Source organism: Cibotium barometz, chromosome 23 (genome assembly GCF_041138505.1).
Source record: "Cibotium barometz isolate CiBa-2024 chromosome 23, ASM4113850v1, whole genome shotgun sequence".
In the NCBI taxonomy this organism is placed as follows: Eukaryota; Viridiplantae; Streptophyta; class Polypodiopsida; order Cyatheales; family Cibotiaceae; genus Cibotium; species Cibotium barometz.
Genome location: NC_141068.1, coordinates 18,991,869 through 19,004,003, shown reverse-complemented (window position 1 = coordinate 19,004,003; position 12,135 = coordinate 18,991,869). Strand labels below are relative to the sequence as shown.

The 12,135-nt window shown below is 45.3% G+C and overlaps 1 protein-coding gene across 2 annotated transcripts in view; it reads right to left on the bottom strand.

Moving 5' to 3' along the window:
• Positions 1 to 519: 519 nt before the first annotated feature.
• LOC147625707 (putative 3-hydroxyisobutyryl-CoA hydrolase 2) overlaps positions 520 to 12,135 on the bottom strand; it is a 135,031-nt gene continuing 123,415 nt past the window's right edge. For both annotated transcript variants that reach the window (XM_086817228.1, XM_086817227.1), the window contains 5 exons: positions 10,520 to 10,580; positions 1,701 to 1,799; positions 1,498 to 1,599; positions 1,353 to 1,394; positions 520 to 1,263 (listed from right to left, as the gene is read on the bottom strand). In XM_086817228.1, coding sequence (XP_086673354.1) covers positions 1,006 to 1,263; positions 1,353 to 1,394; positions 1,498 to 1,599; positions 1,701 to 1,799; positions 10,520 to 10,580 — 562 coding nt within the window. In that variant the 3' untranslated portion in view covers positions 520 to 1,005. The remainder of the gene's footprint in view (positions 1,264 to 1,352; positions 1,395 to 1,497; positions 1,600 to 1,700; positions 1,800 to 10,519; positions 10,581 to 12,135) is intronic.

The following is a 12,135-nucleotide window of genomic DNA, read 5'->3' as shown; positions in this document are numbered from 1 at the left end:
AAGCCATTAATGCATGTTGTGAATTAAAAACAAGTTTGCAACATACCCTTCGAACTTTTTCCTTCTCAATGGGAGCACATTCACATGTTTCATATGGAAAAACTCTTCACTTACTTGTGTGGTAAGGATCTAAGGAGAACCCTCCATAATTTGCATGAGAAGAAATACTGCCAAAACATCTTTCGTCTTTCCAATTCTCTAATTCACAAGAAGAACCCATTGAACAATGGTTCAAGCATGTACTCCACCCCTTGAATGGATTTGTACACAAAACTACGTAGAGATTAAAGAAGCCGAAATTCATGGAACATTAACTACATTACTAAGAACTCAAAAGGCTTTTGGTGGTTATTTCAGGTCCTTTGTGTAGGCCTATGGCCTGCACCATCCCATGTCTCAAATTCCTTTGGTGATTAATAGTTGGCTTCATAGGAGATATCAATGTGTGGAAATGACCGAATAGTAGGAGTTTGTACTTCAATTTGGATTGGGAAGAACTAAATTACTTGATGCACCCAATTGGATTCCAACCTTCATAGATTATAAAGCGTGGTGCTCTCAAAAGTACGTAAAATTTTTGAGTAGGATGTCTAGCCAACATTAGTTTATTGACTTAAGCTTGACTTCTGACTTCAGCATACACTATGAAACTACTAAGCATAAAGCTTACAAAAAATTACCTTAGTGCCCACGATTTTTTCCCCCTATTATTTCATTAAGTTCACACACCACATTACATCTCCTTCAACAACTTTTCTCAACCGTGTTCTTGCTACTTTAGAAACATTTGGGACTTTCCATGATTTGAAACTATGAACTGGCTGGCATGCAGTACTAGCTAGATTATGCTGAATGGGTGGAAAGCCTGCTGCACTCACTGCTCAATACCTTGACAACTCACTAGAAACTCCTGATAATACATCGATCATCTTCATACTGGTGATAAGGAAAATGCAAGCATGCGCAATCAGACATGCCCATTGTTTAGAACCGGTGAAGATTCTCCTACCTCATTTTTCTCACGTTTTTGGGGGGCTTCAGACCACCACCACCCATGGCCCAGTTGAGGATGTCCATGTCCTGTTCTGTCATGCCCTCGCTTGCTTGTGAGACAGTATTTAGACTCACTGTACTATCTGCAACATGAGAAATCCCCTCACGCTCCATCAAGGGCAACTGTAACTCTTCCAGCTCATTCTCAAAAGGTTGGAAGTATGAATCAACCATGTCATCACTCACAAGCTCTAGATAAGAAGGGTTCCACTGCTCATGACAGGACAAGTTTCAAATGAGACAGATAGCTGGAGAGCCTAGAGATCTGAATAGAAGAGGGGATAAATTTGCCATCATACCTTCGGGTTATGGTCCTTGTCAAGCAAATGCGCTCGAACGCCCTGAAAGGAACATTACAATCAGAAACCTAACCGCAAAGAAGGGTGAAGATCCCGTCTCTTGCAGTGCTTAGCCAACACAATGACACAAAACATGCTCACACACCTCATAAAAATCTTTAGAGACATTCCCAGATATTGCCCGACAGCTCATCCTGTACTCTCGCTTAAGGCATGCTGGCAGTGACTCTTGCCGAGCCATTCGTACCTGGAATTGCATCCACATATGAGATGGATGCAGACTCCACATAAGTGACACGAAGTGTTAGCTTCAATCATATGATCAACTGAGACAGTTCAGGAACACACTGATTTTAGAGCAAGTTTCTGGCTCAGAGGTGAGGCTGCCCTCATGTTATCAAGAACATCTCTGTACCAGGCATAGTCTTGCCCTTCTGCCTCAGCTTCCTGCAACAAAATCATAAAAAAACTTCTGTCATTTGAGCATTCAAAAAGGTATCAGTTTGAGAGTTTGAAGTTGCAAAATTAAGAAGCAAAGGGAACAAGAGCTCTAGAGCTGCACCATCCCATGACCACGGGTTGAAGTAAACCCTCCCACGTGTCCGCACACACCCCACCCCACCCCCCCCCCCCCCCCCCTTTCCCCTTTTTCATTCTGCTTACCACTTCTGCCCCCAGCATCCACCTGCCCCTACCCTACTCTTGAGTTCTCTCTTTTTCTCCCTCGCTCAGCTTATCATCAAGCTCTCTGTTTCCTATGGGTATTAGGTTTAGCACAGGTCAGCAAGGTTATGGTGGATAAAACATACTCATAGTGTGTAGAGAGAGAGAGAGAGAAACAAAACTTCTAGATAGAGCATATGCACCACTCAATGAATCTTCTATTACTTAATCTGTTACAAGCTTCAAAGAGTACAATGCCTTTTATAGGCTTAAAAGCCTCATCACACGTCACACTCACTGGGGCAATGACACATGGCAAGTGCCTATGACATCATTGCTTATCACATACACACATAAAAGAGGTTGTTCACACACATAAACACACTAAGCCAGCTAAGGGCTGTTTCACACACACATGAGGCTCCGAATCCCAACAAACTCCCCTTCGAAGTGAAGGTGGTGAAGCCCAACACTCAAAGGAAGGAGCTACCTTCTAACTCCATCACATGCTGCAAGGGAGTGATCTAGCCATGTGCACCTCCCGTGCCATGCTGATTCTCCGATCACCAAGTGACTGAAGCAGTAAAGTCAGTTCTTCGTCACGCCCCCTACCTCCTAACAGGGATAAAAGATAACACAGAGCCTTTTATAAGTGAAGGCGATACAAACATATAAAGGAAAAACACACACACACACACACATTATTTAACTCAGATTTCAGGGGACTCCCCGGGCAGAGAACGCATGACTCACACATTGATATAGAGGAGAAGAGGTTTTGAAAGCCAACTCATCCTCGACCTTGCCTAAAGTGACACCTTTGACCTAGACAGTTGTAGCATGAATTTTTTCTTTCTTCAATTGCTACCTCCTCATCTTCAACCTTGAGATTGGCATGACGCTTGTCTTGCTCTTTGTCTAGCTTTTTGAAGCAATTGGCGTCCTTGTACCCCATCCTTTTTTAGTACCTGCACTAAATCTTTTTGTTGGTCTTCCAATTCTTGTTTGTGCTGATGAAGGCTTGATCAATACCATTGCTGGTTTACTCCTCTTTGTTCCTATGGTCTTTTTCAATTGAAAGTGATACCAGATCATTAAGAGTAGTAGTAGCAAGACGTAAAACCTTTAGAGTTTGTTGGAATCGAGTGATCCCCTCCATGCTCTTGATGAGCACTGCCATTTTATCTACATCATCGGGTGAATATCGATGATCTTTACAGGTTCAGCAATGAGGCTGGCTTGAAAAAGATCCCTAAGCTGTCCATCGAGGCCTAGACGGAGAGATGAGTATCTAGTCTGACCCATTGGCTGGCGTTTCAGGCTTCCAGCGACAATTTGCTTCCCAGGCCTTAGGAAGGAGCACCTTCCTCTTCTCCCAGTGATTGGTGGTGCCATCGGGAGAGTGATGGAGTTGCCCCCCACAGTCGCCTCGGCTCTCACGAGGGGAGCCGGGATTCCATCTCTCTGTATATCTGTGGCCTCACCGGAGTAAGTACTGTTGGGTAGGAGGGAAGCTAGCCTACACACACCTGAGTCAGGATTCTGGGGAGGCCTGGAGATTGCTTAGAGTGCACCCCCTGCCTCCAGCCATTCCCTCTCCAGATACATGGGGCGAGTATGCAGCCTCCCTCTACACAATACCAGAGTAGCCACCACTACCGAACCCTCCAGAGCCTTGTCCACCCACTTCTACCTTCTTCACAGCAGAGATGGTGAGGAGGGCCATCAACAGATTGAATACAGGGAGGGTACAGGATCATGAGGGCATTGTAGCCGAGCATTTCATACATGCTAGAGATATGATTGCAGACTTGCTAGCTCTCATGTTTAATAGAGCCATGTGTGAGGGGTTTCCTGGGACTTGGAGCACTTCCACGATTGTGCCGGTACTCAAGTCTGGAGATCCGAGCCTGCCGACTAACTACCGCACCATTATGATTGGTCACTCGCTGGCCAAGCTATATGCCTCTATTCTTGAGCAGGAGTTGAGCAGATGGGCAGAGACAAGGGGTCCGAGCTGAGGGACAGGCCGGTTTTAGGAGGAGATTCTCTACTTTGGATCATATCTTTACCCTCAGGGCTATCATTGAGGAGGGCAGAGCACATGGGAGGAGGATCTACTGTGGCTTTGTGAATTTCCACAAGGCCTTTGACACAGTGCCTAGAGCTAGATTGATGCGCAGGCTACAAGACTTGGGGTTTCCATGTGAGCTCATTTGGGGTATTATGGCACTTTATGAGACAGTAGTTGGGCAGGTTCGGACTTCAGAGGGTCTCTCCCAGCCAGTACACTCCACTGTAGGGGTGAAACAGGGCTACCCGCTCTCTCCGACTCTATTTGGACTATACATTGATGAGATCTCTAATTATATTGGGACACGAGGGGACAGAGGAGCCCAGCTGGCTGGCACTTGGATACCTCTGCTCTTATATGCTGATGATATTGTGCTTATAGCAGACTCACCAGAGGGTATGCATAGGCACTTGGATACTTTACATGCTTATGCACAGGACAGTGGGCTCTCAGTTAACCTTGGTAAGACCAAGGTTATGGTGTTTAACACTACAGCTCAGTGGGTATGGAGATCAGTGCCTATTTTCACATATGGGCAGGAGACATTGGAGTATGTTGACTCATACACATATCTTGGAGTGGTGTTCACTAGGCCCACATTTTCCATGAGGGGGGCAGCAGAGGCCAGATTGACTAGAGGATATGCAGCACTGGGAGGTCTAGAGAGGATGTGCTCACAGGTACAGTTTCAGGAGCCACGCACTAAGTTGTGGCTTTTTGACACGCTCGTCACATCGGCTATGCTATATGGAGTACAGATCTGGGGGCCTAGCCTAGATCGTCACAGTCGATCAGGACGCACATACGATGGATGGAGATCGATGGAGAGACCACTTGTGTCCATGATCTCCAGGATGATTCGGGCTAAGGCCTTGGTACCCCATGAGATTATCAGAGCCGAGATGGGAGCACCACCGATCGTATTCGAGGCTCTTGCCAGATCAGTGTCCTTCATTCATAGCACCTAGGAGCTTCCCCGACACCGGTATGCACGACTTGCTTTAGAGTCCTCTCATCAGCTAGCCATGGAGGGAGACACTTCATGTTGGTATGCGCAGATAGCATCCTGGTTTGAGCTCCACGGGTTCAGTTTAGACAGACTTCAACCCTTCCAGTCTCTCTGGAGGCACCCTCTCTCAACTTGACACATTCTGAGATTAGTAGAGTCATCAGACATGACCTCATTCAGTTGGACACTAGGAGGACATGGCTAGAGCCCTCACAGGAGTTGGGGACGAAGATGGCTTTCTATAGAGACCATCTTCTCCGCACCACTGAGGATGGCTTTATACTTAGACCGAGCTACATGGATACCCATTTGTCTCATGGATACCCATCTGTCTCATGGATACCCATCTGTCTCATGGATTGAGGTGCGCCATTGGGCAGATCCGCACCTCTTCACATCAGTTAGAGATAGAGATAGGCAGATTTAGAGGCATACCTCCAGGGGACAGGATTTGTCAGATTTGTTGGATAGAGCCAGAGACGGAGGAGCACTACATTTGTCGCTGCACAGCATATTATGAGATTCGAGGGCGCTACCATTGCCTTTTCAGAGAGGGATTTGGACCACTGGCTAGAGTCATGGACTATTGTGATCAGCGATGCTTGGGTTTTTATCTCCTGGAGATCCGTAGGCTCAGAGAGTCCATTATCAGAAGCAGACGCCCGACTGGCAGGGAGTCCACACAGAGACAGATTACTGACTTCTTTAGAGGGACTACCTAGGAGGACACACAGCCGACAGCCCCGCAGTGGGCACCCCGTGGGACTCTAGTTGAGAGAGCTATCCAGTTGGGCAGATCCAGACGCCCGAGGGTTCATGGATCCTTACATCGGAGACGGTGCCTACGCCAGAGGATTCAGAGCATCATTGTGAGGCATCGGGCTCGTCCGACCAGGCATCTCACTATGGCAGATATCAAGGCCATCCGGCAGAGACCCATGCTAGAGCTCCTAGGATGATTACGACTCCAGCCATGTACTGTTGTACTCACTGTCACTTTTGTACTCCCCCATATTCATGTATTCATGTATCCATGTACTCATGTACCCCATTTTGACTAGTAGCATTAGCTTCCCACTCTCCCTAGTTGCTGCTTCCGGATGCTCCCTACTACTGATGTATTGTAGGGCTAGATACTTACCTTCAGTTCTTTCTTTTCTTTTTCCAGACAGTGTATCAGATGTCACATGGTTGTAACTTTGGTCTCATAGGTCACTTTGGCCTTTTGAAGACATTAATATAACATTTCATTTCATTTCATTTCTCTCTCTCTCTCTCTCTCTCTCTCTCTCTCAGCCCTTAGTTAAATTAATGTTACCCTTAATTAAATTAGTTTTAATACATATTACAGTTACCCCCTACTTTAATCCCCAATTTTTTTAAATTTCCCTCAATTTCATAATTCAATTATTGGAATTCATTATTCCCCTTGAACACCCAAAATTGCCCCAATCGCAAGAAACTTTCCTAGACCCTCAATCCCTCATAGATGGGAACTACTCATCTTCAAGCTTGGATGATGATGAGTGAGAGCCGGCCATATGGCTGTTGGTGTTTGTACTTTGTAGTTTGTACTAGGATTTCAGCTTCAGTAGGACTTCATGTTGTATGCAGCGCAGCTCATTTGACATTTATAGAGCATAGATGTTTGAATTTCAATTGTTTTTGTGCAACTTTGTGTACCAGTGTTGCTAAATTATGAATGATTTATAATATGTATTTTTTTTTTCACAGTTTTAAAAAAGTGAACATACTTAAAGTACTCATCTCGATGCGTACTTTACGTACTCGTACATGTATCGCACCGTACCTAAAGTACACAACCACTAGATTTTTCTCCAACATGGAATGCTCTCTGGATACAAGAACTAGGGGTGAGGAGGAGAGGAAATACGGCACTGTATGGGCGAACACAGAGAAAATCAGTGACCCCCATGCTAAAACATGCATGACCCCCCCATGCTAAAACATGCAATGGCGAGAATGTCAAAAATATTGACCTCCTTTCTATACAGCAGAGTCAACCTTGAACTAGGATGCTTAAAGAGCTTTCTCTGAATATGACTGTGAGTTGGCAAGGCAAATGGAGGGGACTCTCTTGGATTGATAAGATTTTTTCCCATGCTCCTCTTGTCTTTAAAAATATGCCCTTTGCTGAATTTCTGATTAAGAAATGGAAGAGGATCATTCCCCTCATTCAATGGCAGTGATCTCCCAGAATCACGGGAAATTCATTATTCATGTATAATGTTCGGTGGTCCCCAGTTTTTTCCCCCCCATTAGCCCTCATTGAGCCTAAAGTGAGCAAAAGACTCAACAACAAAGGGATAAACAGATTTGAGGATTTTTGGGATGGTCCTCGTGGGGTGGAGAGATGAGGATCAGCTATATGTCATGTATGGTCTCTCAAGATTTGATAAGAATCATCTGCATGTAATTATTGGTAAGCTCAAGACGCTAACTATCAATACTTCTAAGCTTACGGAAAGGTGGATCAAAGATTGGGGGTGGACAGATGGACTTCCCCTTGGTCGGGAATCGACTGCCAAGTTTTATCAGGTGTTAATGCAAGAGAAGAGAGATTTTAAACATTTCAATACAATATGGAAAGTAGCTTGGCCGGACAAATGCTGGAATCCAAATGCAAAAGAATTTGGGGATCCAAACTGCCAACACACGCTAGAATCATGGTTGGGGCTCTTCCGTTAGGCTGTAAGCTGATGATCAGAAATATGGCCTCAGGGATATGCCCAAGATGCAAAACAGCCATCGAGGATTTCAAGCATGCCTTTTGGGATTGCCCGGCATTAAGATCCTTTTGGACACAGCTCTCTAAATGGGGGGGGAACATTTTTGGGCTGCAATGTACATGGTCCCATTGGGTTTTGGGTAAAAAGATTGGTCCAGCAGAGGAGAGTAATAGCCTTTTTGGATTTGCAAGATTTACATGCTTGTGGGAGATATGGTCTACGAGGAACACTCTGGTCTTTGTTAATGATGGCATGCAAAGTGTAGATCCTAAGAAAGTTATTTGTTTAGTGAAAGCTAGCATTGCTAGTCTAGTGAGTATAAACAAACCGGAGTCAGATGCAATGAAACTACTCACTAAGAGGATTTTGGATGGAGCAGTTTCTGTGGGTAGTTCTCCTCTTGATTGTTTGAGAAGACTATCCCACAGTTTTTATGTACTCTTTTCTTGTTATTAATAAAAATACATCTTCATTATTAAAAAAAACATGCATGACAGCCATGAAAGAGAGATGCAAACTGCAAGATATAGATATAGAAAGCCTGCAAAAGAAGCTTGGAGAAGGTCAGGACGAACTCCTAAATGGGCTGCACAACTCCATGCAAGAGGAGATGGACAGGTGGAAGGAACAGATGCAGGCCCACATGGGGAGCCAACTCAACAAAGTGTGCAAGAGGAAATGGTCCAGATGCTGGAAGATAAAACCAGCCATCAAGCCTCCCTAATCTCGGATTTAGAGGAAGTAGCCATATTTAAAAAGAGGAAAACAACCACTTGAGGGCACGCACCCAATATGAAGAAGGTGAAATTCAGCCATCCCTCAATGAGGGGAGCAAGTGCAGACCCTACAAGGAGAAGAAGGCCAGTGACGCTTATACATGGGCTGAAATGATCAAGAAGACGCAGAAACAAGTCGAAGAAGCGGGCAATTGGATTAAGGTTGCCAAAAGGCAACGAAACCCACCATCAATCCTGAATATCATCAATGACACGCTTGAAGAAGAGAAGAGAAGGAAGATCCAAGCACTCAATGTGAGAGTGGTGGGATGGAAGGAAGGGGTTTCGCCGAAGGAAGACGCCATAGCTCTACGCAGGAAGATGGAGATTCCTGACACTCCCTTTGTTGAGGCATGGAGGCCCGGAGGGTGGGGAAAGACACCACAAAGGAGCGTGCACTCATCCTCAAGTTTGAAGGGGTAGAGACAAGGCAAGCATTCCTCACCAAAAGACGGACATTAAAAGGGGAAAAGACTTACCTTGAGGATGACCTTACACCAGCCCAGGTGGCACACAGGAGGGAGTGCATGCATCGCATACTGGAAGCGCGGAAGGCAGGAAAGTTGGCAGTGTACAGAGAAGGGAAGGTGATTATCACCGAGCGGCGCTCTCCATGACGGTGCGCGACCTATGAGACCACACGAGAGATTGCGGTCTGGAACTGCAATGGCGCTCTATGAACACATGCAGGTCTGTTCGAAGCAATATTTAGAGGGCGTGACATGGTCCTTTATACAGAGACACCAGTGCTAGGGGAGCTGTTTACCTAAGGTGCGGGGATATAGATGGGAGTCCGCCCACCGCCCACAGCCACGCACACGATGCGACCCTAGAGGCTCAGGAGGAGTGGCCATATTATACAGGGAGGGACTGCAGAATGTTATACACGTGGTCAGATGGAATGAGGATGCACAGTTCATGTGGGTGAGGATCAGGACAGAGAGGGCCCAAGATATCTACCTTGCAGTGTGCTACTTTGCACCACCCACATCCAAATATGCCACCTGTGGGGAGTCTCCATACCTGCCACTCTATGAGGACATTTTGAAGTTCTCCAGTCTAGGGGATACCCTCCTTGCTGGAGACTTCAACGCCCGCACTGCCAGTGCACAGGTACCTTTCTTTGAGACAAAGGATCCCATGTACCAGGAGATCGACACTATGGGCACAGATCTCGAGCGGACATCACAAGACACGACAGCCCATACAGACTATGGGGAGTACACTTGTAAACATGAAGACACTGATGATACCACCCCGTAAGGCCACCTAATCAGAGCTCGTGTAGAGGCTTACCCACATGGATGCTGTCTCTAGACATATCCTGCAGATCTAAGATTTGTGGAACCGCATCCATAACCCAACCACGTAATCAAGCAAGGGAAAACGCAAATCATAGATATGTTTTATGACACTATCTAGACTCTCAAAAGATTAGATTCCTGTCCAATTTTGTGACCCTTGTAGCCTTAGCAGAGCAGCATCTGGTCAAAAACCACTAGTACTTCACAGTGCTTTTCAACCATATTGCAGCTTGATGCAGCAATATCAAGCACAAGTTTCTTTCTATAGAGAATAATTCTCTCTACAGAATATTCAGAACCAAAAAAGCAGGATGTTCCTAAGAGGCAAACGCAAAGTCAAAACTAGAAAGTCAACCAACATATCATCATAAATTCTATTATATCAAGATTTCAAAAGTTTCATGAACGATCAACGATCTAGTAGACCCCCTTTCTTCAGTTCTTTCTTTTTTTCTCAAGGAGGTGTCCAGGTTCAAACCATGACCTCTTGGGAGTGAGCCTAACCACTGAGGCAAGATCCCACAGACGCCTATCCTCAAATTCTCTCTTTTAAGCTGCAAATTAGATGGTGCCATGTAAGAGACTACTCACAAGAGCATAGATGATGTCCTCAACCCTCTCAAGAGAAAAGCACCTATTGATCGCCTCTGTCCTGCAAGCCAAAAATCGCAGATTTTTTCTGATCAATCTTTATATACTTGATAGACTTGACTCCGGACTCCCTAATTTTTCGTTTAAAAAAATCAGGATTCAAGAGAATCTTGTCTAACATGTAACATGTGAGACTTGCAAGATTACACTAAAAAAGAAAAGCTCATTGGAACACATGCACATGCACATACACCTGCACTAGGGGTTCATAAAAGAGGGGAGCTCATTCTGACACATCAAGCGCATCTAAGTGCTGAGGAGACATCTACAAAACGTTGGTTAAAAGAATGAGACAAATCAAATTTAAACTTCTAACATGGTGGATGCATCACCGATGTGCAGCCCCAACTTTCACTTTCTCGAAATAGTGACACCTAGCTGCATTCAGTATGTTATTGGTTAAAGGTTGAACTTGCTAAACTTGCAGTAAATACTACCGATTTGGGTGATGCAGAGTAAGTCCTTACTTTCAAGAATGACTGTTCTCTTGAGATTTCCAAGTTGAAGGCTAAAAGCTTTAATGAAATTGCAAAATGGAAGGTGCTCAGATTTGATACAAGGGACAAGCACTAGAATAAATTATTCACAAAAAGTTGAAAACAAACAACAGAGCACGAGTAAGCACTCCACCACCTCTTATATATAGAAACTAAAGAACACACTGTACATGTTTGCTCACATCAAACAGAACTTTCCACAAGTTATGGAGCAGTTTGTCTTATTGCCGACACCCTTAGCAACCAACCATACGTAGCTGCTATGGGCTCTTACTTTGCTCATGTGCTAGACCATCAACACATCCTGCTTCAGCATGGCTCAAATCCATCACGAAATCTGACCAACCCCAAACATGCGTGTGCATGCACGGGACTTGTGCACACTGTTGAGATGTCAAGCTCAACATGAGCTGACACTCATGAGGCGCCTGCATAACCGTTCAATATTTACATCACTGGCGGATTTAGTAGCTGGCACCGACATATCTTCGCCAGAAATTCTACAGCTTGACTACACCGACTAGTCCACACCTACCCACTCCACTTTAGCGTGTTCGCATTATGGACTGCTTGCATATACAGTCAATTTTATCTCCTTTGTAGACCTCTTTTTTTTTGAAGAAGAAGAACAATTCTCAGCCCCTCATCTTGTGTGTTCTCTTCTAGGGTTTGTGTGAGTATGTGTGCGCTTGCAAGAGTTCCAGCTCCCTTCTCCTTGCATCTTTTCATGGTATCACAGCCTGGTTCATGTTAAGGAGCTGAGCGACAAGCAAGAGAAGCACAGGCAGCGGTATGAGGGTAAGAGCTTCATCTACTCTTCCCCCTTTGTGTTGGCTACTATACCCTTGTCGAGAGCTCTTCAAGAGACACCGGCAAACGAACTCCGATTAAGGAGCTATCTTCGCGGGAGCGGGGCTGCAGGGCAACTATTCTATCCTTTGGACGAAAATTTCGGATCAAAAAACGTGTTTCAGGCGCGTCTTGACCTCCGTTTTTCAGTTCACAGGCGTTCGCGTTGTCGTGACGTAGGCGGTATCACTAGGCAAGTGCGAGACTTCT